Below are 22,966 nucleotides of genomic sequence, written 5' to 3'. Positions count from 1 at the left end.
CGGGACGCCCCCCTCCCCGGTCCGGCCAACCCCGGCGCCATTGGGACACCCCGAACCGGGCACCCGCCGTCAACCGCGGAGCGGTGCGAACCGGGGGAGCGGGGCGGGGCGACGACGACGGGGCCCGGCAGCGGCCGTCGGAGCCCGGCAGGGGGCGCCATAACGCACCGGGAGGGTGGCTCCCGGCAGGGGGCGGTACCGGAGCCGTACCGGAGCGGCGGTGCGCGGCGGCGGCCGGCAGGGGGCGCGGTGCTACCGGCCCCGCTCCGCTCCGCTCCGCTCCGCTCCGCTCCTCCGCTCGGCTCGGCTCGGCTCGGCTCGGCGGGGCGCTCGGTATCGGGGAGACGGCGCAAGACAAAAGGCGCGGCGGCGGGGCGATGGGCGGCGGGGCGGCGCCATGAGGAGGAGACGGCGGCGGCGGCGGCGGCGGCGGCGGCGAGGAGCATGGCGGCGGGAGGCGGCGGGGCGCGGCGGGGGTTGCTGAAACGGAAGCCGAACTTCACGTTACAGGAGATCGACATCCTGATGAGCGAGGTGCTCAAGTACGAGCAGCTGCTCTTCGGCGCCGCCGCCAGCACCGTCAACGCCTACGAGAAGCAGAAGATCTGGTGGCGCATCACCAACAAGATCAACGCCGCCGGCCGCAACCAGCGCGACATCGGCGAGGTGAAGAACCGCTGGCGGGGGCTGCGCCGCCGGGCCAACGATAAGATCACCCGGCACCGGCAGGAGAGGCAGGCACCCGCCGCTCGCCCGGCCGTCAGAGTCGGCAACGGCAACGGCAACGGCAACGGCAACGGTTCCGGCCCCGGCCCGCCGGAGCTCGGCCCCGGGCCCGCTCCCGGTTGGGGACCGCGGGGCACCGCCGGCATCGACCCGCCGCTCCTCGGCGTCGAGGTGGTGGCGCCGCACGGTGGGTGCGGGGGGCGGGGGCGGGGGGGACCGGGACGGGGACGTGGAGGGACAGGGACACGGGGGACCAGGAGCGGGACAGAGGGGGACCAGGACGCAGACGTGGGGGACCAGGACGGGAACATGGAGGGACAGGGGCAGGGACACGGGGGACCAGGACCAGGATATTGGGGACCAGGACACAGGCGTGGGGGACTGGGACGGGGACATGGAGGGACTGCGACAGGGACATGGGGGACCAGGAGCAGGACAGAGGGGGACCAGGACACAGACACAGGAGACAGGGACCAGGACGTGGGGAGCCAGGACACAGACATGGGGGACCGGGACGGAGACATGGAGGGACAGGGGCAGGGACATGGGGGCACTGGGACCAGGACATGGGGGGACCGGAACATGGACACGGGGGAACAGGACAGGGACATGGGGGGACTGGAGCAGGGACACAGGGGCACTGGGACCAGGACATGGGGGGACCGGAACATGGACACGGGGGAACAGGACAGGGACATGGGGGGACTGGAGCAGGGACACAGGGGCACTGGGACCAGGGTGTGTGGGGACCGGGACTGTGACAGGGGCAATGGGACCAGGACATTGGGGACCAGGACACAGATGTGGGGGACCAGGACAGTGACATGGAGGGACTGGGACAAGGACAGAGGAGACCAGGACCAGGATGGGGGGGATCAGGACGAAGACACTGAGACCAGGACAGGTGTGCGGAGGGACACTGGGACCAGGACATGGATACAGAGGACCAAGGCAGGGACATGGAGGGCTGGGACAGGGATGGGGGGGGTAGGGACATGGGGGCACTAGGACTAGGACAGGTGCGTGGAGGGACTGGGACAGGGGCAGAGGGGACCAGGACCAGGACGGGGGGGGACCAGGACACAGACACAGGGGAACAGGACAGGGACATGGAGGACTGGGACAGGGACACAGGAGACCGGGACCAGGACAGGAGTGTGCAGGGATGGGGACCAGGATGTGGTGGGACATGGACCAGGATGCAGGGGGCCCAGGACCATGTCAGGTGCACTGGGACCGGGACGTGGGGGCCCAGGACACAGACATGGGAGCCCAGGGCAGGGACATGGAGGGCTGGAACTGGAACATAAGGGGACAGGGATGTGGGGGCACTGGGACCAGGACAGGAGCATGCAGGAACTGGGGCAGGAACATGAGGGACCAAGACAGGGACACAGACACAGGAACAGGGAAGGGACATGGGGGTACTGGGATGGAGACACAGACATGAGGGAACTGGGACAGGGACATGGGGGCCTGGGACCGGGACGTGGGGGAAACTGGAACCAGGGCAGTGGGACCAGGACAGGTGCATGGAGGGACTGGGGCAGGGACAGGGAGGAGGATCAGGACAGGGACAGGAGGGCAGGGACATGGAGGGGACACAGACACAGGGGAGGACAGGGACATGGAGGACTGGGACAGGGATGGGGGGGGACCAGGACAGGGACATGGGGGACAGGGACAGCAACAGGGGCACTGGGACCAGGACAGGAGGATACCAGGATCTGGCTGGTGACATGAGGCACTGGAACCAGGACAGGGACAAGGGACAGGGCACCAGTGCAGGGGATCAGGACAGGGCCAGGAGCACTGAGACCAGGTCAGGGACATGGGGGGAACTGGGCCAGGACAGCAACAGGAAGGGACTGAGACCAAGACAGGGACAGGGGTACCAGGGCTGAGACAGCAGCATGAGGGGACCAGAATCAGGACAGGGACATGGGGGGACATGGACCAGGGCGGGGACAAGGGACAGCGGCACTGGGATCAGGACAGGAGGATACTGGGATCAGGCCAGGGACATGGGCAACTGGGATTAGGACAGGGACAAGGGGACGGGGGGTACCGGGACCAGGACAGGGATAAGAGGGGGCTGGGAACAGGACAGGGACATGTGGGGACCAGGATAGGGACATGGGGGTACCAGGACCACGCAGGGACATGGGGGGACCACATTTAGGAGAGGGATATGGGAGTACTGGGACCAGGAGAGGGACAAGGGACATGGGATGGGGCTGGACCACGGATGAGGGACACGGGGCTATAGGCATATGTATGTATAGATGGGACCATGACCGGGTGCAGGAGAGGGGACATGGGAGTACAGGGATGGGGACAAGGGAGACAGGGACGGAGGAAGCACAGGCAGAAGGGGGTTGGGTCATTCGGTCCGTGGGGTGCTGGGAAGACGGGGGGTCCCGCCAGCTGCCCCGCGCTCTCCGTCCGTCCCGCAGGCGTCAAGGAGGAGCCGGTGAAGGAGGAGCCGGTGGAGGTGAAGACTGAGCCCTTCCACAGCCCGGCTGCCGACAGCATCCCCAGCCGCGGCGCCGACCGCCGGCTACCCCGCACCGGCATCCGCCCGCCTGGCGAGCTGTGCGAAGGCTGGAGCCGGAGCCCCCCACGCCCCGCACCCCCCGAACTCTCCCTCGGTGAGCTGGGCGGGCAGCAGGAGCCATTGGGCTCCGATTTCCCGAGCATCCTCTTCGAGCAAGAGGCCGAGCATCTCAATAACTGCGGCGCAGGCGAACCGGGACCCCCCGGGACGACGGGGCTGTCGGACGGGGCACCTGACTGTACCCAGCTCACCCCGGCCGAAAAACGCATCGTCCAGTCTAATGAACGGCTGGTGCAGGAGATGCGAGCTTTCCGACGGGAATACGCCGAGAGCCGCCGGGAGACCACCTCCGTCCTGCGCGTCATTGCCCAGGCACTGGGCGGCCTCAGCCGGAGCCTGGCCGAAATCCGTGACCTCTACCTCCGGGAGCAGGCGGTCCCCAAACCCTGAGCCCCCACGCAGCTGGCTGTGTGCGCCCGTGGCTGGCGGGGACCGCCCTGGGGACAACTTTCCACCCCCCCCCCCCCAGCGCCCGCCTTGCTTCTTCTTTTTTTTTTTCCTTCTTTTTTTTTTTTTTTTTTTTTTTTTTTTTTTTTCCCCCCTCCATCCCACTTAAATAAAACTCAGAGCTGCCCCCTGGCTCTCCCCTTCCCGGGCTCTTTGCAGGGTTTTGGGGGGCGATGGGATGCTGGGAGCCGCAGTCCCCTGGGAGATGGGGCAGTGGTTTGCCTCCAGCGGGGGGGCGTCTGCGTGGCTTTTCCCCCACGAGGAACAATGGACTCAGCGGTCCCAAATGTAGCTGGTGGCTGAACCTCCCCCCTTCCCGGCAACGGTGCAGGGGCGGGGGTGAATCACAACGGGAGCAGCCGTCCAAAATAGCCGGGGTGAATCATGCTCCCCCAGTGCCTGTTCCTCGCCGCCGGCTGCAAAGGGAGATGAGTCCCGGCTCCAGCGATTCGGGACCGGGGTGGGGGGTGGATGGAGGAATTGGCCTTGTCCCCACAGCCCCCAACCCAGGGTGGAATTTGCTGCTTTCTGACCCAAAATGCTGCTGGGGGTGGTTTCACACCCCAGTTTTGAGCAGTGGGGCTGGGCGGGCAGCAGCACTCCTGTGCTGGCTCATGCTGGCGGCTGGTTTGGTGAGAATTATCCATCCCAACCCAATTTTTGGATGGAGAAGCCCTGGCAGCCGAAGGGGAAGGGGCGAAAGCCGCAGCCCCCCTTACAGCTCCCTGGGGAGGGGCGCCGGGCTCTGCACCCTCCCCAACACCCCCCCACCCCTGGCACGGAGCCACCGAGACAACACCGGGCTGTGGGGTACAAGACGTGGTTTAATGCTGACCCCGGCGGGGAAGAGCCGGGGCCAAATCCAGACGCGGGCGTGCAGGGGTGCGGTGATGCACGGCCCTCGGGGGACCCCCGGGCATCCCCCCCATGGGTGCACGGGTCCGTTGGCACCCAGAGCCAGGCTGGAGGCACCCACAAAGGGCCCAGTGTGTGGGACAAGAGCCGCCCTGTGCTGCCGGCACGGGGTCATCCGCGGGACGGCCGGGAAGGGCCTGATCCTGCCACAGCCGTGGCACCCTCCCGGCCCCAGCGTGGGGGGACAAGGGTCCCCAGCCCGGCCCCACTGGCCGGCGGCGGGAGGAGGGTGCCAGGGTCCCTGTGGGTGCTCAGGCTCCGGGGTAGCTGGGCTGTACCGCGACATAGGGCGGAGGTGCTGCGGGGGGAGCGGGACAGGGTGTCAGCCCCCGCAAAGCCACCGTGCCCCCCGGGGGAATAGGGGGGTGTCGTGTGTGTGTCCCCCCCCCCCAGTGCTCACCTGTGGGGTTGTAGACGGGCGGGCCGGAGGGGTACAGCGGGTACTGGGCAGCAGGGCCAGCCGGCGGGTACACGGCCATGGGGGTGAAGCCGGGTTGGGGGGGCACGGGGCCGGCTTTGGGGTCCATGGGGAAGGGGGCTGGGGGGGCTGCGGGGGGGTAGCTGGACAGCGGGATCTCCGCGCCTGCGGGAGAGACGGGGTGGGGGCCATGGCACCCTGGTACAGGGACGGGGATGGGGACAGAGCCCGGCTGTGCCCACGGGTGTCCGTGGCCCTCAGGGGGGGTGCAGGGGATGGCGGTGGGCACCAGGGTGATGTCAGCAGCACCCACGCCAGTGCCCGCCCCCAGCACCCATATCCCCACACACACACCCCCAAGTGCCCCCCCCCTGCACACCGATCCCCCCCGGCATCCCTCCAGGCCCCCACCCTGCACCCCAAATCCCCCCCCGACCTTGCAGGGGGGTGCGGAGGTGCTGCCGGCGCTGGTACAAGTAGCAGCAGGAGCACATGAAGCAGCAGACGATGGTGGTGACGATGGCGATGAAGAGCACCACAGCCGAGGCGATGCCCGCGATGGTCTTGGGGCTACGGGACACCGCGGGGACGTGGGGGAGCGGGGCCTGGGAGCGGGCACCCGGAGCAGCCCCCCCTCTCCGCAGGGTACCTCCCCCCCACCCAGTCACACCAGTGCCCGCAGCACCAAGGGGCACCCGTGGAGCACCCACCTGGGGACCAGAGGGACAGGGATGTCCAGACAAGCACCCAGTGCCCAGCACCCAGTACCAATGACCGGTACCACTGCCCAGCATCCAGTACCACTGCCCAGCACCCACTACCCAGCACCCAGTACCAGTGCCCAGGGCCCAGCACACTGCCCAGTACCCAGTACCCAGCACCAACACCCAGTACCAGTGCCCAGCACCCAGTAGCACTGCCCAGCATCCACTACCCAGCACCCAGTACCGGTGCCCAGGCCCAGCACCAACACCCAGTAGCAGCGCCCAGCACCCACTGCCCAGCACTCAGTACCAACACCCAGTAGCAGCGCCCAGCACCCACTGCCCAGCACTCAGTACCAGGGCCTAGCACCCAGCCCCAACACCCAATACCAGGGCCCAGCACCCAGTACCACTGCCCAGTGCCCAGGACCAGTGCACAGCACCCAGCATCCTGTATCCAGCACCCAACTCTCAGCACCCAGCATCCAGTCCCCAGGGCCCAGTAGCCAAAGGCAAGCACCCGGCACTCATCGCTGCGGCTCAGCACCCACACCCAGCACCCATGCTGCGGCTCAGCACCCGTCCCCAGCACCCGGCACCTGAAGGCGAGGCAGTGACGCTGCTGGCGCTCAGTGAGCAGGCGCAGGGGGTCACGGCAGCAGTACCGCTGGTGGCACGTGCCGCAGCAGAAGGTGAAGAAGTCGCAGTCGAAGCCGGGGTGCCAGGAGCCGTTCCTGTCCACGTACCACAGGCAGTCCTCGCCCCCCGCCGCTGGGGACAACCGTCCGTCACCGGGGCCTCGGGGAACCGCCAGCCCGGCCACCGCCACCGCCAGTGGTGCCGGCATCAGCCCACGTCCTCCATCCCCCAAATGCTGTCTCAGGGGAACAGCCCACAGCCCACTGCACCCTGCTCTGTGCCCTGTCCCCCCTACAGCCCACCGCATCCTGGCCCCATGTCCCCCCGTATCCTGCTCCTCCCTGCCCCAAGTCCCCCCCGTACCCTGGTCCACCCTGCCCCCCACCCCCATACCCTGCTCTATCCTGTCTCCCTGTCCCCTGTACCCCACTCCATCCTGCCCCACATCCCCCTGTAGCCCACTCCATCCTGCCTCATGTCCTCCCACACCCCACTGCATCCTGCCCCATGGATCCCCACACCCCACTCCATCCTGCCCCTGTGCCCCCCATACCCTGCCCCATGGAACCCCATACCCCACTGCATCCTGCCCCTATGTCCCCCCCATACCCTGCTCCATCCTGCCCCACCATCCCCTGGATCCTGGTCCATCCTGCTCCGTGTCCCATGTCCCCCCCCGACCCCACTCCATCCTGCCCCATGTCCCCCCCCAACCCCACCCCATCCTGCCCCACATCCCTGACAACCCCGCTCCCTCACACCCAGCTCCCAGCCCCCCCCAGGCCCCCTCCCTGCCCGGCCGCTCCAGCAACGCCTCCCAGCTCTATTTCTGGCCGGAACCACCTGCGCTCCAGAAATAGCCCCGGGACGAGGCCTGGGGGGCGGCTGGAGGCACCAGGCTTGGGCGGCTTCCCTCGGGGCTTCCAGCTCACTCCCCACCAGCTCCAAGTGGCTTCTCAGGGGTCTCATACGGGGCTCACTCACCACCCAGTGGGACCACGCCAGCTCAGAGTCAAGTGGGGAAACTGAGGCACGGGCCGGGTGCGTGGGAAGCACCCAAATCCCCTGGGACCGGGCAACCTGGCTCGAACGGCCACTGGCTCCGTGCGCGCTGCTCTCGGGACACCCCAAAAGCGGCAAATGGGGTGCGGTATGGGGGGGGCACGGTGCCCAGTGGGCCACGTCGGTGCGAGCAACCCCCGTGCAAAGGGACCGTGTGGGTGGGGCGCAGGTCACGGCCACAGCCGGTGGCACCGGGTCCCATCGCAGGGTGGCACCGGGTCCCCCCTCCCCCCCCCCCCCCCGGTGCCCCAGGATCCCCCCCGTGTCTCTTACCCAGCGAGGCGGCTACGGCCACCAGCACGGTCCCGGCCAGGGGCCAACCGCTGCCGGTGCCACCGGGCCCCATCCCGGGGGCGGCCCGGGGGGGGGGCGGCGCGGGGCCGAGCCCGGTGCCCCCGCTCAGCGCTGTCCCGGGCGCGGGTGGGGCCGGGCTGGGGGGGGGGGGGGGGAGCGGCGGCGGCTGCGGTGCGGCAACGGGCCCGGTGCGGCAGAGCGGTCCCGGTACCGCGGGGCCGGGGCCGGGGCCGCGGTGCTCGGTGGGAGCCCGGGGCCGCTCCCGGGGCCGCGGTGCTCGGTGGAAGCCCGGTCCCGGTGAAGCCCCGGTGCTCGGTGGAAGCCCGGTGCCGGTGAAGCCCCGGTGCGGGGCCGGCGCAGGCCCGCAGTGACGCCGCAGCCCGGCGGCGCTCGGTCGCTGCCCGGTTCCCCCCCCACCCCCGCCCCGCCGCGGCACCTCCCGCCGCAGCCACCGGTCCCGGCCCCCGCCCGCCCCCGCCGGGCGGAGCGGCGCCGCCGGGCCCCGCGGGCACGGGCACGGCCGGGCGGGGCTGCGCCGGGGAGCGGGGAGGGGGGGCCGGCGGTGGGACCGCGGCCCGGCCCGGCCCCCCCCCCCGTCACTGCCCTCCCCCGCGCCCCATTGCTGCCCCTCCCCACCCCGGCACCCCTTTTTTCCCCTCCCCCTGCACCCCATCTCTTCGCTCGTCCTTGCCCCCCCCCCTCCCCCGGCACCCCTCTCCCTCCCCACCCCCGGCAGCCCTGCCTTTCACAGCCCCCGTTCCCCCTGCCCTGCCCCCCACCCCTTCCCTGCCCCCCCGCTCCCCACCATTTCCCTCCCCAGCACCCCTTCTCCTACCCCTTCCCCTCCCCTGCACCCCTTATTTCCCCTCCCCTGCACCCCGTCCCTTCACCCAGCCTTGCACCCCTTCCCCTGCACCCTTCCTGTCCACCCCCCGTACCCCTTCCCCATGCCCTGCACCCCTCCCCTGCACCCCTGCACCCCATCTTTTCCCCCTACCCCTGCACCCCCTTTCCCAGCACCCCCATCCCAGCCGGGCCAAGGGCTCGCTGGGTGCTGGGGGGCACGGCTGGACGGGGGATGCCCCCTCGGCACCAGGGTCACCCCATCACTATCCCAAGCCCACAGAGGCACGGCTGGACCCCAAACCACCGGGGCCCGATCCTGGCAATGCCAATCCAGTGCCAGATCCAGGGGATGGGGGGACCCGGCAGGGGATGGGGCTGGGGACAGAGGTGACACGTCCCGAGGGGCTGGTGAGGACAGGAGCACCCCAACGACCACCTTTATTAGAGACCAAAGCTCCAAATCGAGGATCGCGGTGGCACCGTCAGCATCGGGGTCATGGTGGCGGTGAGGGGACGTGGAGTGGGGGGGCCAGCCCCGGCCACCCCGTCCCAGCCCCACGCACACCAGGGGTGCTGGTGGGGGGCGGCTGCGCCTCCCACCCGTGTCCCCGTGCTGGGGTAGGGGGGCGTGGGACGGCCTGGTCCCCACTGTCCCTGGGCCAGCCAGGCTGTGCCCCCCTCCCGGGGTGTGTGGGGGGTTGTCCACGCTTACACTTGTGTGACGATCTCGCCGTTCTCAGGCACGTAGACCTGCACGGGCACGCCGTCCGGGGAGCGCCGCAGGACGTGGATCGGGGGCGCCTGCGTGGGAGAAGGAGCCCGTGGGTGCCGGCACCCCGCCCCGCACCAGGGCAGCACCCCGGGGTGCACATCCCGGGGCAGGGGTTGCGGGGGGGCTGTTTGCAGGGACACAGCTGCAGGTCCCGACTGTCCCTTCACACCGTGCCTGTGTGCCAAGGTCTATGGCACGCACCCATCCCGGTGGGACCCCCCAGGTGGAGGGGAGGGAGCCAGCCCCCAAAATGTCTGCAGGGACCCACGTGGGAGCCCAGGTCCTGCTCGTAGGACCCTGGGTGTGACCGGAGGGACCCGCATGGGCCCCCAGTCCTGCCCCAAGGGCCCTCTTAGGATCCCGCACCTGCCCCAGGGACCCTCATGGGACCCCAAGCCCAGCCTGTGGCACCCTGGACCTGCCCGGAGGGACGCTCAGAGGGTCCCCATCCTGCCCCAAAGGACCTTCAGGGACCTTGGTCCTGTGGCCAACACCCTCACAAGACCCTGGTCCTGGCTGTGGGACCTCCTCAGGACCCCAATCCTGCCCTAGGGACCCTTCTGGGACCCTGGCCCTGTCCCAGGGACCCCCTTAGGACCTGGTCCTGTCCCACGGGACCTTCACCGGTCCTATTGCAGGGACCCTTAGGGGTCCCCAGTCCTGCCCCAAGGGACCCTCACGGGACCCAAATTCCCCCGCGATCCCCTCAGGACCCCAATCCTCCCCGTGGGACCCACTCAGGACCCTGGTCCTGCCCCAAGGGCCCCCTTAGGATCCTGCACCTGCCCCAGGGACCCTCATGGGACCCCAGACTTGGCCTGTGGGACCCTGGACCTGCCCAGAGGGACCCTCAGAGGGTCCCCATCCTGCCCCAAAGGACATTGAAGGACCTTGGTCCCATCCCCAAGACCCTTCTGAGACCATGGTCCTGCCCCAGGGACCTGTCGTTGGACCTCAATTTTTCCCCATGGTGAATTTTTCACCATTTTCCACTCCTGCTCTGGGGAACCTCATGGGACCCCACCAGAGCCACTTGTCCCTGAAACACCTCAGGGTGACAACTCATGTCGCCCAGTCACCCTGAGGGCAGCACCCAGGGGATCCCCATATGGGGACGAGGACCACAGTGCCCCCCACCCTCCCATGTCCCCACTCCTGTCCCTGTACCGGCCGGACCCCGTGCCCTACCTGAGCCCGTGGCAGGACTCCACGGGTGATGGGCACGTCCCTGGTGGTCCCACCACGGGGTCCCCGAAAGGCCCCTTGCCGGTCAAGGGAGTGGGGACGGGCACCCCGCAGCCGGGCGCGCTGGTGCCACGACTTGAGCTCCTCGGTCACGGCCGCCTTGGAGAGCCCCCGGCCGCCCGCCGGCGCGTAGTCCTTGAGCGAGGGGGTGCGCACGATGCGGCTGTGCGAGGGCACCAGGCGTTGGTAGCGTAACGGAGCCAGATCCTGCTCGTAGAGGAAAGCTGGGGCGCCGGCGGGTGGCAGGAACCGGTGGGCACCCCGGGGGTAGTAACCGGGTTCGGCGAGGGGCGGCGGGACCGGGGGGCGTGGGAAGGAGACGTCGGGGCTGCTGCTGCCTGGGGAGGTGGCGTGGGAGATGCTGGAGAGGTCGGAGATGCTGTCGTCGGAGCCGGAGTGGTGCGTGGGGCCGGGGGTCGGGATGCAGGAGGTGGGCACCGTCACTGTGTAGTACGTGGGGCGCCGGCGGGGTACGGCGCTGCGGCCCCGCGGCTCACCGGGCTGCCGGCACGCTTCCACCCTGCGGGCAGGAGGGCTGCGGCTGCAGACGGACCCTTCCTCTCGCCGCCCGCCCAAAAGTCAGGGCAAGCTGGGAAAAGGGTGGCCAGGGGGTGCGGGGGGCTGAGCACCCCATGGGTGCAGGGTGCAGCCTCCCCACGGGGTTAGCTCCAGCCTCCTCCCCATGGGATTAGCTCCATCCTCCTTCCCATAGATTTATGTCCATCCTCCACATAGGGTTATCTCCAACCTCCTCCCCACGGGGTTGCCTCCATCCTCCCCATAGGGTTAGTTCCATCCTCCTCATAAGGTTGTCTCCATCCTACCCATAGGGTTAGTTCCATCCTCCCGTTGGTGTTATCTCCATCCTCCTCCCCATGGCTTTAGCTCCATCCTCCTTATGAGGACATCTCCATACTCCTCCCCATGGAGTTACCTCCAACCTCCTCCCTGTGGGTTTCACTCCATCCTCCCCATGGGATTATCTCCATCCTCCTCCCCATGGATTTCATTTCATCATCTCCATGGGGTTATCTCCTTCCTCCTCCCCACAGGGTTATCTCCATCCACCCTTGCAGAAGCCCTTGTCCCCCCCCGCCATGCACAGGACATACCTCAGGGACTGGGATTGTCCCCGCCGGCCCGATGGCTCCGGGGTGCTGGGAGCGCTGGAGCCCGCCTGCCGGCACAGCACCAGGGTCCTGATGGGGACGAAGCGGTAGGGAGGGACGTCCCCCGCCCTGGGCGCTGGCGAGGCTGCGGGGTCAGGGCTGCTGGGGGCCGAGGGGGCAGTGGGGACGGCCGGCGGGGACCCAGGGTAGCACCGGGAACCCCGGGTTTCCCCATCCCCGGGGTCAGCGCCGGGTTTTTTGGCCTTCTCGTAGGGTCTGTCAAGGCTGGTGTCCCGCCAGGGGCTGGGGGGGGCCGGCGGGGGCCCCGACCCCTCCTCCTCGTCGGGTTCCTCGGGGGACGGGGACCCCCGCGGGGTGGCAGGTCCCGACGGCCGCGTCTCCTCTGCGGGAGAGACGGAGGGTTGGGATGGAGGGGACACCTGGGGGGCACTGTCCCCCCCACCCCGGTCCCCACAGCCCCCTTACCCTCCTCCAGCAGGACGGCGTCCGACAGGGAGCTGTCGTCGGAGGCGCTGAGCTCTGCGGGGCAGGGGACGGGTGAGAACGGTGCCGGTGCCGCCGGCGGGTGCCAAAACGCTCCCACGGCACCCGCCGCCACCCAGCGCGTCCCCGGAGGCCTCCGCTCCCCCTCTCCCACGCCGCCTGTCCCGACACGCTCCGGGACGGTGGCGGTACCGGCCAGGCCGGCTTTGCCGAGCTGCGTTGCCGGCACTGCGGGCAGCTCCCAGCCTGCCCAGGCCGGGCAGGAGGAGGGGTGCTGGGCAGGTTTGGGGGCACCAGGTGGGAAGGAGCCACCGTGCCCCTGGTCCTTAGGGGGTGACGGAGGGCGGTGAGGATGGAGCCGAGGCCAAGGCGCATGCAGGGGCGAGCGGGGACTCGCTTGGACAGCTGCCACCGGGATGGGGACATGGTGGCCGGGCCAAATCCTGCCACCCGTCGGGGGGCACTCGCTGGGGATGGCAGATCAGGAGGCAGTCATGGGGTGCATTCAGCAGGGGTGAAGTATTGGGCTGCATTCATGGGGGTCCATACAGCAGGGATGGTGTATCAGGGTGCAATCAACAGGGATGAAGTATTGGGGTGCATCAGGGGGGGTGCAATCACTGGGGATGAAGTATTGGGGTGCATCAGGGGACTGCAATCATCAGGGATGGTGTATCGGGGTGCATGCACTGGGGATGAAGTTTTGGGGTGCATTCACAAGGGTGCAACCACCAGAGATGAAGTATTGGGGTGCATTCAGGGGGGTGCAATCATCGGGGATGGTGTATCAGGGTGCAGTCAGCAGGGATGAAGTATTGGGGTGCATTCACTGGGGATCACATATCAGGGTGCATTCCTGAGGGTGCTTTCAACAGGGATGAAGTACTGGGGTGTGTTCACCGGTGTGCATCTATCGGGGAGACCGTATTGGGGTGCCTTCACTGGGGTGGGGGGATTGGGGTGCATTCACAGGAAGAGCATATCGGGGTGCATGCACCAGGGATGGCATTTCAGGGGGCATCCAGGGGGGGTGCATTCACAGGGGATGGGGAATTGGGGTGCATGCACTGGGGATGGGGTATTGGGGTGCATCCGGGGGGTGCATTCACCAGGGATGGGAGATTGGGGTGCATTCATGGTGGATGGGGTATTGGGGTGCATCCAGTGGAGTGCATTCACTGGGGATGGAGGATTGGGGCGCACATGCCAGGGATGGCACAGCGGGGTGCATTCACCAGGGACACCCAACCAAGCTGCACCCATTTCCAGCTCCCCGACTTCCAGCATCCCCCAAACGAGCCGCAGCCAAGAGGGGTGCACACGGGAGGGCTCACCGTCGGCAGCACCGGTTCCACCGCCGGCAGGCAGGGGCCTTCGACCAGCCAGGAGCCGTCGCTGGTTGAGGATGTTCTCCAGGTCCTTCAGCTTCTGCTCCTCCAGCAGTGCCGCCGTCTGCCGGCGCTTGCGGAGCCGCTTGCTGATGTTCTCCTCTCGGCAGAGGCGCCGGGCGGCCTTGGCGATCTGCAGCTGGAGCGCCAGGTCCCGCTCCAGGGCGCTCAGCGGGTCCTGGGGACGGAGGGGACACGCTCGGCACCCCACCACCCCCCATCACACTCGCACGCTAACAAAGGCTTTGCCTAATGAGGGGGAATATGAATTTCTCCCGTGGGATGGTGACACCTCCGGGTGACACTTGGGCATCGCCAGCAGCTCCAGGATGGGACGGGATGGAGAGGGGTCCCCACCGCTCCCCCCCCCCCGCTTGCACCCCAGGGAGCCCCTCACCGCCCCACGCAGGACGAGGGTCTCATCCAGCTTGAAGGCAGCACCGATCCTGCGGCGGACCTTGGGGGGCTTCTCGCCGGCTTTCAGGGGGTACTCGCGGGGCAGCGTCCCCGTCAGCTCCTGGGGGCGGCACGGGGACACTGAGCCGCTGCCATGGAGGTGGTGGGGGGGGGGGGTCGGGCAGGGTGTCCCCCCCCCAGCCCCGCTCACCGCCTCGCGTAGGCAGAGCCGCCGCAGCTCCTGCACGCAGCCCTCCAGCCGGGCTTCCAACGCCTGCTGCTGCCTGCGCCCTGCCTGCGCCCGCTCCTTCAGGGGTGACACGGGGCTGTCGGGGCCTGGGGACGGACGGACGGACGGATGGAGGGACGGGCAGGCAGATTCCTGCTGAGATGCACCCGGACGCACCCCCCCCCCCCCCAGCCTCCCTGCCTCAGTTTCCCCCAACCCCAGAAAGGGGAAAAGCAGCCGTGAGCTCCCCTGCTCCGCCCCCCCCCCCCAAGCAGCACCCATGGGTGCTCAGGCTCCCCTGGGGCAGCCGTGATTTCCCAGCGCGGGGGGGGGGGACGACACACAGGGAAGGTTTCGCCCTGACTCAGCCATCCCTGAGTGAAACCCGGCTGAGTCAAAGCCGGTCCAGGGCCCCCCCCCCCGCCCCATGCTTGGGTGCCCCCCCTGAAACCGGGGGAACCCCCCATTTCCTCAACCCCCCCCCCCCGAGGAGCTTTTGTGTGTCCCCAGGGTGCCCCATGCACTGAAGTGCTCCGTTCTCAGCTGGGGGGGGACATGCTCTAAGAGCCCATATGGGGGATGGGGGCACCCCAAGACCTTCCCCCCTCCAAAATACCCCCCCAGCGCTCACCCGAATGCAGCATGATCCCGCTGTCGGTGTCGCTTGCCTCCCCCATGCCGGGCCGGGACCCTACGGGCAACAGCGGGGAGATGCCTTGTCCCCGCGCCACCCCCCAGGCAGCACCCATGGGTGCAGCCCCCCCCCGCACTGCCCCCAACCCTCAGCATCACCCCGTCCTTCCCGGCCGCCGCCAGCTCCAGTGATGGCGGCGGGGGGAGGAAGGCGAGGCCGTGTTTGCTTTGCCTGCCTTCTTGTAGGTCCTACGATAAACAAAGGTGTGCAAACACGTGCGTGGCAGCCCGGGTTGCCTGGATGAGACCCATCCCGGGGGCAAAGGTGGTCGGGGTGCAGCGGCGGAAGGGGGGGGGCTGGGGGGGGCCTCGCTCCCGCCCCGGCCGGTTTCACTGGGCGCCTCTCCCAGTTTTGATTTCTTTTCCGTCTGGGCTGGAGGCGGCTCCCAGGCTGGGAGCGGCTGCCGGCCCTGGGAAAGCGGATCCCCCCCAGCACCCCGACACCCCCCTGCTCTTGGGAGGGGGGCAAACGGGTGGGAGCGGGGCAGGGGTGTTGCTCGCCCCTGCTTTTGCATTGCTATGGTGCCTGCCGAGCCTCAGTTTCCCCCAGACGTGGAGCGGCTTGGGGAAACTGAGGCAGGGAAGGGTGGGAGGTCCCGGCGGGGTCCGCGGCAGGGCCGGCGGGCGATGCCTTACCTGGGCGCTCGCCGCCGCTGCCGGCTCTGCTGCGCCCGGGACACGGGGACGTGTTTTGACTTGAGGCGGAGGGGAGGAGCGGGTGAGCAAGACCTTCCCCGGCTGCCGCCGGCGGCAGCACCCGCGCCCGCGCCGCCCCACGCGCCCCGGCCTCCGCCCCACGACGGACGACGACGGTGAGGGCCTGCCTGCCTGCTTGGCACGGCACGGCACCGTATGGCACTGGGTGTGGTGGTGTGGCAAAGTACAGTGTGGTGTGGCGTGGCACAGTATGGCATGGAAAAGTATGGCATGGCACGGCACGGTATGGCATGGCACAGCACAGTATGGCATGGTACGGTATGGCATGCTATGGTATGGTATAGCATGACATGGCATGACATGACATGGCATGGTATGGCAGGGCACGGCACGGTATGGTACGACATGGCATGGCACGGCACAGTATGGTATGGTGTGGCACGGCATGGTGTGGTATGGCACAGCATAGCACAGAGGTGCAACTTGGCACAGCACGGCATGGCACAGCATGGCACTGGGTGGGGTGGGGTGGCACCTTACAGCATGTACCGTGCAGCGTGGCATGGAAGAGTATGGCAGGGGAAGGCACAGCATGACACAGCATGGCATGGCATGACATGGCATGGTATGGCATAGTATGACATGGGACAGTACAGCATGATGTGGTATGGTGTGGCACAGTATGGCACAACATGGTGCAACTTGGCACAGCATGGCATGGCATGGTATGGCATAGTAGGGCATAGTATGACATGGGACAGTACAGCATAGTGTGGTATGGTGTGGCACAGTATGGCACGACATGGTGCAACTTGGCATGGCTTGGCGCAACTTGGCATAGCATGGCATGGCATGGCATGGCATGGTATGGTATGGTATGGCGTGGCATGGCATCGTACAGCATAGTGGGGCATATTATGACATGGGACAGTACAGCATGGTGCGGTGTGGCGTGGCACAGTATGGCACAACACGATGCAACTTGGCACAGCATGGCACAACACGGTGCAAGTTGGCACAGCATGGCATGGCCTGGCACAGCACAGCCTGGCACAGCCTGGCCCACCATGGCACAGTGCCAGGTGGAGGCTCCATCCCCGGTGCCAGGCCAAGCGCAGGGACACCCTCCCTGTGCCTGCCATGGCCCGTGGCCGGGGGATCTCCCCGGGGGTTGGTGTCCCCAGAACGCCGGGGGCGGGCAGGGACCCAAGCCCGGCAGTGCGGGCAGGGTGGGAGGTTGGCGGTGCTGCCCTGGCACTGCCACCACCGTCCCTTCCCTGGAGCAGGAACCCACGGGGAGCCAAGGCGGCCTGTCCCTGTCCCTGTCCCTGTCCCTGTCGCCATCCCTGTCCTGTCCCTGTCCCAGGCAGGGGGGACAGGCGAGGGTCAGAGCGGGGCAGCGCCAGGGCAGTGCCAGGCCGTGGGAACGGCACTGCCGCAGCCGCCGGTGCAGCGTGAGATGAATCAGGGCGGCTGGCACGGGTGAGTCGGCCACATCCTGCGCTGCCGGCGTGGGGCAGCTGGTGGAAAGTGTGTCTCAGCCCCACGGGACGGTCCCACAGCCTGCGAGGACGGGGATGAGAAGGCAGGGTGCAGGCAGGGTGCACGCAGGGGAGATGCGGGCAAGGGCTGCAGGCGGGAGAGGAGCAGCAAGCGTGCAGAGAGCACAGGTGCAGGTGGGTGAGATGCAGGCAGGGATGCAGGCGGGAGAGGTGCCGGCAGGCTGCAGGCAGGGTGCAGGTGAGGGTGCGGGCAGGGAGCAGGCAGGAAGAGCTGCAAGCAGGGCAGGCACAGGCCAGGGGTGCAGGCAGGGTGCAGGGAGGAGAGGCGCAGCAAGCATGCAGACAGCAAAGCCAGCCCCAGGCAGATGCAGGCAGGAGTGCAGGCAGCAGCAGTGCCCTGCACCTCCACAAACTCCCCAAAACCTTCCCCTCCACCCGCGGCTTCCCGATGTCCCGGAGTCCCTCTGTGATTGGGGGGGAGGGGGACATGACACCCCGTCTTTGCCACAGCCACCCCTTGCCCAACAGCACAAGAGGGTGGGGGGGGCAGGAAGCCCAGCAGCACCAGGAAAGGGCAGATTTGGAGTAAAAAAGGCAGATTTGGAGAAAAAAGGGGTTTTTTCTCAGTGTGGCCCCAAGCCAGGCAGAGCTGCTGGCAGCCCCGCTGGCACCGAGCTCCCCTTTCCCCCCGGCGGGTGGTAAAAACAGCTCGAAGACTAAAATACATCATTAGTGATGAGGCTAAATTTGTATTAATTGGGATTAAATTGGAATTAAAACCAGGTTCTTGCTCCTGAAGCCGTCCCTTACGAAGAGCATCCCTGCGGGGGGTGATGGGGTGGAGGGGGTTTATCCCAGGGGCCAGATCCTGCCTGCGCCGGGGCTGCGGGCAGAGCATGGGGCGGCAGCTCCCTCGGGAATCGCATCGGGATGGCTTGGACCCACGTTTACAGCTGAGGACCAGGTGGGACAGCGGGGACGGCGGTGGCACCCGGGGACGCTGGGGAGGAGGGGGGAGGACTCACCCTGGGGTGGCCCCGCGGGACCCCCAGTGCCGGCTGGAGCTCGGTCCCGCTCCTGCGCCGGGGGCCGGTGGGGGTCTTGGTCCGGATCCGGCCACCGAAGAGGAGGCTGGAGTCGGTGGCGGAAGAGGGGGTGGCCGCGCCGGGACCCGTCCCCGGTGCGCGGGGACCGAAGGGACATCGGGGACGGCAGCGTCTGTCCATCAGGGCATAGACAAGGGGGTTGATGCAACTGTTAACGAAGGCCAGGCAGGTGCTGCCGGCCACCACCCACCTCAGGGCCACCTCCTGCCCCTGGGACAGGACCAGCGTCCCCTTGGCAAGGAAGAAGAGCAGCACCTTGCAGGTGTTGAGGGGCAACCAGGAGCAGAGGAAGGCTGCGACAATGGTGACGATGGCACGGTGGGAACGCCGGACGCCCCTGCCCAGCCGGACGTGGCGCTGGAGCTGGCAGTAGATGGAGCAGTAGCAGAAGGAGATGACCCCCAAGGGCAGGAGGAAGGTGAGGAAGACCATGGCCAGGCTGAAGTCCTCTCCATCTTCATCCCAGCAGTCGTCCCCATCCAGCTGCCGGTACACCAGGGACGGGGCACCCAGGAGGAGGGACACGGTCCAGATGATGCCACAGGTGACGTGGACGTGCCTCTGGGAACCCATCATCTTGGTGTCCAGTACCTTCCTGATGACCAGGTAGCGCTCCACGCTGAGGGCGGTGAGGAAGAGGATGCTGGAGCAGCGGTTGACCGCGATGGCATAGCTGCTCACCTTGCAGAGCCCTTCGCCGAGCAGCCAGCGGTTCCCCCGTGCCCCTGCCACCACCCAGAAGGGCAAGGTGCAGATGAAGATGACATCGGCCACCGCCAGGTTCAGCACAAAGGTGTCCACCATCCTCTTGCCCCCACTCTTCTTGGCCATCAGGACGATGACGAAGAGGTTTCCCACGAGGCCGAGGAGGAAGATGAAGGAGTAGAGGATGGGGACGAAGACAGTGGTGAAGAAGACCTCCCACCTGGAGAAGACCTCCTCGTTCCCCGTCACATTGGTCACTGGTGGGTAATCGTAGTCGGCCGAGCCGGCAAGCTCCTCAGGAGCCATGGCAGTGGCCAGGTGCCCTCCCCGGTGCCCAGGGCGGTGCTCGCCGCGCCCAGCGGTTGGGTTGTTGATCTGAGCTCTGCTCAAAAACAGCGTCTCGCACTTCCTTTCCAACAGGGCAAGGGCTGCAGGGTGGAAGGGGCAGGAGGTGAAGTGTGTTTAATTTTGGAAACAGAAAAAAAAAACACAACGAGAAGAAAGAAACCCCCAAAAAAGGAGTGGTGGAAAGGAAGACCGGGGGTGGGGTGGAGGAAGGCTTCGCGCCACCAGGTAATGGCTGAAGGCCTTGGGTGGACACCAACCAGCATCTGGGCTGGTGGGACCACCAGAAACTGAGCCACTGGCTACCAACCCGCCCTGCAGCTCTTACACCATGGCTGCCCTCCGTCCCCACTGCAAGCCGTCAACCCAAGCCAATGCCACCCCATCGCCGTCCCCATCCCCGTCCCCGTCCCCATGCCCATCCCCAGCACATTTGCATCAAGAAAACCAGATGAAAGCCTTTATTTCATGGGGTTTTTGTCAGAGAGAGATGGAGCAGGTGCAGGTCGGGGTGAGACCGTTGCCCGCCACCTCCCCATGCCGCCCCCGGCGCTGCCCCGGCTCTGCCAGCTCATTCCAGCCCTTGGCACGCTGGTTCTCACCGCTTTGGGGACGCCGAGGCAGCGGTACCCACGGCCGCCCCCGACCACGAGCTCTCCCAGAATGACAGCGCCGGGTGCCGTTCCCAGCACTGGGATGTGCTGGGCATGGGGGGAGCCCGGTGTGCCGCCGTGGGGGGGGGGTCCCGGGGCAGCTGTCCCCCGCTCTGCCGGGCCGGCCCCTGCTCACGTCTGCCAGGCACCCGGCTCCGCCAGCTTCATCTTCCTCAGGCTGTCCCGCACCAGAAGGAACTCGGGGCGAGGGCCCGGATCCGGCCCCGCCGCTGCCTCCCGCTCGTGCTGCGGTAAGTGGGGCCCAGGAGGGACGGCCATGGGTCCCGCTCTGGGTCCCCTCGACTGTCCCCACAACCCAGCCATCTCCTGACCTGGGTGTCCCATCAACCCAGGCTCCATCAGCCGTCCCTATGATCTGGTCGCCCTTGACCATCCCTTGACCGGTCCCTTCAACCCAGCCTCCCTCGGCCACCCCCCAAGTCCAGCCTCCCCCGGCCGTTCCTCAACCCAGCCGTCCCAACAGCCCGGCCATCACCCGACTGTCCCCATGGTGTGGCCTCCCTTGGCCAAACCCCAAATCCGTGGGGTAATGAGGAATGGATGGGGGCTGGAGGGGAGGGAGTGGGTGGGTGGGGGGGTGGATGGACAGATGGATACATGGATGGATGGATGGATGGATGGATGGATGTGTGCATGAAGGGAAGAAAGGATGGGTGGATGGATGGGTGGATGGATGGACGGATGCATGCATGCATGAAGAGAGGAAGGGATGGATGGATGGATGGGTGGATGGATGGACGGATGGGTGGATGGATGGACGGACCCATGCATGCATGAAGGGAGGAAGGGATGGATGGATGGATGGGTGGATGGATGGACGGACCCATGCATGCATGAAGGGAGGAAGGGATGGATGGATGGATGGGTGGATGGATGGACGGACCCATGCATGCATGAAGAGAGGAAGGGATGGATGGATGGTGGCACAGGTGGATGAATGCATGGATGGATGGGAGGATGGAGGGAGGGATGAAGGGTGGATGGATGGATGGATGGAGGAGGGTGAGGTGAAGGCAGGAGGTCTGGGCTGAATGTAGGGATGGACGGCTGGCACAGAAGGATGGGGGACAGAGGGACGGCACAGACCTCCTCAAGCCTCTGGTGGCATTTCCTCAGCTGCTGCTCCAGGTCGGAGGGGGGTCCCTGCAGCTCCTCCCTCAGCTGCCTTAGCCGCCGGCTCTCCAGCACCCGCGGGAGCTCGGCCCTGTGCCGGGGCAGGATCCCCCTGCGGGGACAGACAGACGGACTTCAACGGGGCCACCCCCACCTGGCCACCCAGCTGGGGACCGTCCCGTCCCCACGCCCCGGGTCCCATCCCTGCTCACCTGCTGTGGCTGAAGAGCAGCTCCCGGTGCAGCTCCCGGTGGCTCTGGGACTCCCGCACTGGGTTTGGCACCTTCCTGGGCTGGATGAGGCCCCCGTGGCCATCGGTGGCCATGTCCGGGGAGAGGACATCGCTCCCGTCACCCTCTGGAGGGGTAGCAGGGGTCACAGGGGGACGAGGTCACCATGGGATGGGTCACCGGGGAATGGGTCACCAGGAGGGCTGTGGTCACCCGTGGGAGAGGGTCACCGGGGACGGGGTCATCGGGGTGTGGGGTCACCACAAGGGATGGGACAACCTGGGACAGGGTCACCAGGGGATGGGGTGACGCTGCCTGGGTCCCTCACCTGGAGCCACATGCCAGCACAGGGCAAGATCCTGGACACCAGCCCCCACGTCCCCCAGCCTGGGGGTCTCGGGGTGTCACAGCCTGGGATCCCCACACGCTGTCCCCCAGTAACTGGCACCCTCCAGGATCCCGTGCCCAAGTGTCCCTGTCCCTGTCCCCAGGCCCCCCTATGGTCCCCATATTCTCCCATTATCCCTTGAGGTCCCCGTCACCCCTTGGGGTCCCCATTGTCCCCTGGGGTCTTCATTATCCCTGGGGTCCCCACCGCCCATTGGGTGCCCATCACCCCTCAGGTCCCCATCACCCCCCAGGTCCCCATCGCCCACAGGGTGCCCATTCCCCCGGGCTCCACAGCCCCTGCCCCGTGCCATGGTGCCGGCAGCACCCACCCAGCACCGCGCTGCTCCTCGGGCCTTTGTCGTCACCCTGGCAAAGGCAAAGAGCAGGGTCAGAGAGGGACACTCGGTGGGTCCCTGGCTCCGGGTCCTCCCCGGGCTGGGGACAGAGCCAGGTCCCTGCTCGTCACCCCCATCCTCCCTAGCACAGGATGGGGCACAGCCATGGGTTCTCCAGGGCTGGACATCCTCTGTCCATCCATGGCTATCACCCATGGGGATCAAGTCACCCCCCGGTGTCCCTCCCCCCTGGGACCTCAGGGCTGGCTGTGGTGGGCGGGTGCAAGGGAGGGAGAGGAGAATGGATATCTGCCATGTTAACTCTGGAACCTAAGGACGGCAAGGGGTCCCCAGGCTGAATGCCAAGGGTAGGAACATGGAGAGAGCCAGATGTTTTCCCTGGGGAAGCCTCTCAGGGTGGCCCCTGTTGTCCCATCCCACCCCCAGCATGGGAGATGGAGGGCCCAGCCCGGGGCTCGGGGGTGGCCCAGCTGCCACCACTCACCCTCTTGCTCTGCGACAGCCCCATGTCCCCAGTTCTGGCGGTCCTTGTCCCCACGTCCTGGGAGGCCAGGGATGCAGGGACATGGGCTGGGTGCTGGCTCCACCGAGCCCGGCTGTTCTCTCCGTGTGCTCCACCGGTGACGGTGACAGTGACGGCGGCCCCACTCCTATCAGCAAAAGCCATTAAGCCCTGGGATTAGCCCTGACGGGGCTGAGAGGACGGTGACACATGTCCTGCGCAAGGCTGGTGGCACCGTGCCCGCCGCCACTGCTGGGGGCACTGGTCTCACTGGGGGCCCTGGGATCTGCTGGGGGCACTGGTCCCACTGGGTTGTGAGGGTTATTGAGGGGGCTGGGGAAACTGGGTTGGGGATTGGGTGCAGTGGGGATTTTGGGGGGTG

General features: G+C 67.4%; 5 protein-coding genes and 1 long non-coding RNA gene across 16 annotated transcripts; 2 read left to right on the top strand and 4 right to left on the bottom strand.

Annotated features, from left to right (window-relative positions):
- The first annotated feature begins 246 nt into the window (after positions 1 to 246).
- LOC115335312 (protein qua-1-like) lies at positions 247 to 3,922 on the top strand. 6 transcript variants are annotated; one of them, XM_041119984.1, is made up of 3 exons: positions 247 to 955; positions 1,013 to 1,642; positions 2,181 to 3,016. In XM_041119984.1, the coding sequence occupies exons 1-3, from the start codon at positions 445 to 447 to the stop codon at positions 2,462 to 2,464; spliced, it is 1,425 nt and encodes a 474-aa protein (XP_040975918.1). In that variant the 5' UTR covers positions 247 to 444; the 3' UTR covers positions 2,465 to 3,016. The 6 variants fall into 6 exon arrangements, with proteins under 6 accessions (XP_040975918.1, XP_040975917.1, XP_040975920.1 ...); XM_041119983.1 differs by having other exon boundaries at positions 1,013 to 1,643; positions 1,694 to 2,393; XM_041119986.1 differs by having other exon boundaries at positions 1,013 to 1,641; positions 1,842 to 2,392.
- Positions 3,923 to 4,779: 857 nt separating this feature from the next.
- Positions 4,780 to 8,299, bottom strand: SHISA4 (shisa family member 4). Of its 2 annotated transcripts, XM_030000546.2 has the most exons (5): positions 7,802 to 8,299; positions 6,427 to 6,598; positions 5,560 to 5,693; positions 5,106 to 5,288; positions 4,845 to 5,003 (listed from the first exon to the last, which is right to left on the bottom strand). In XM_030000546.2, the coding sequence occupies exons 1-5, from the start codon at positions 7,872 to 7,874 to the stop codon at positions 4,957 to 4,959; spliced, it is 609 nt and encodes a 202-aa protein (XP_029856406.1). In that variant the 5' UTR covers positions 7,875 to 8,299; the 3' UTR covers positions 4,845 to 4,956. The 2 variants fall into 2 exon arrangements, with proteins under 2 accessions (XP_029856405.1, XP_029856406.1); XM_030000545.2 differs by lacking the exon at positions 7,802 to 8,299 and having other exon boundaries at positions 4,780 to 5,003; positions 6,427 to 6,764.
- A 777-nt stretch (positions 8,300 to 9,076) lies between these two features.
- INAVA (innate immunity activator) lies at positions 9,077 to 15,721 on the bottom strand. Of its 2 annotated transcripts, XM_030000516.2 has the most exons (9): positions 15,641 to 15,721; positions 14,943 to 15,002; positions 14,294 to 14,418; positions 14,084 to 14,203; positions 13,633 to 13,864; positions 12,281 to 12,334; positions 11,798 to 12,197; positions 10,629 to 11,205; positions 9,077 to 9,469 (listed from the first exon to the last, which is right to left on the bottom strand). In XM_030000516.2, the coding sequence occupies exons 2-9, from the start codon at positions 14,986 to 14,988 to the stop codon at positions 9,377 to 9,379; spliced, it is 1,647 nt and encodes a 548-aa protein (XP_029856376.1). In that variant the 5' UTR covers positions 14,989 to 15,002; positions 15,641 to 15,721; the 3' UTR covers positions 9,077 to 9,376. The 2 variants fall into 2 exon arrangements, with proteins under 2 accessions (XP_029856376.1, XP_029856375.1); XM_030000515.2 differs by lacking the exon at positions 15,641 to 15,721 and having other exon boundaries at positions 14,943 to 15,060.
- Positions 10,087 to 22,549, top strand: LOC115335199. Its single transcript, XR_003921391.1, has 3 exons — positions 10,087 to 10,097; positions 21,538 to 21,541; positions 22,397 to 22,549. It is a non-coding gene; the product is annotated as an uncharacterized LOC115335199 (long non-coding RNA).
- On the bottom strand, positions 17,926 to 19,305 carry GPR25 (G protein-coupled receptor 25). The gene has a single exon (XM_030000529.1). The coding sequence runs from the start codon at positions 19,278 to 19,280 to the stop codon at positions 18,111 to 18,113; it is 1,170 nt and encodes a 389-aa protein (XP_029856389.1). The 5' UTR covers positions 19,281 to 19,305; the 3' UTR covers positions 17,926 to 18,110.
- Positions 19,291 to 22,892, bottom strand: LOC115335188 (protein FAM107B-like). Of its 4 annotated transcripts, none has more exons than XM_030000540.1 (5): positions 22,567 to 22,892; positions 22,056 to 22,092; positions 21,319 to 21,463; positions 21,080 to 21,218; positions 19,291 to 19,402 (listed from the first exon to the last, which is right to left on the bottom strand). In XM_030000540.1, the coding sequence occupies exons 1-5, from the start codon at positions 22,747 to 22,749 to the stop codon at positions 19,361 to 19,363; spliced, it is 546 nt and encodes a 181-aa protein (XP_029856400.1). In that variant the 5' UTR covers positions 22,750 to 22,892; the 3' UTR covers positions 19,291 to 19,360. The 4 variants fall into 4 exon arrangements, with proteins under 4 accessions (XP_029856400.1, XP_029856397.1, XP_029856398.1 ...); XM_030000537.1 differs by lacking the exon at positions 19,291 to 19,402 and adding an exon at positions 19,766 to 20,150; XM_030000538.1 differs by lacking the exon at positions 19,291 to 19,402 and adding an exon at positions 19,766 to 20,218 and having other exon boundaries at positions 22,567 to 22,890.
- Between the last annotated feature and the right edge of the window lie 74 nt (positions 22,893 to 22,966).

The sequence above is a fragment of the Aquila chrysaetos genome, chromosome 24 (genome assembly GCF_900496995.4).
Source record: "Aquila chrysaetos chrysaetos chromosome 24, bAquChr1.4, whole genome shotgun sequence".
Taxonomy (NCBI): domain Eukaryota; kingdom Metazoa; phylum Chordata; class Aves; order Accipitriformes; family Accipitridae; genus Aquila; species Aquila chrysaetos.
This window is presented reverse-complemented; position numbering and strand designations above follow the sequence as displayed.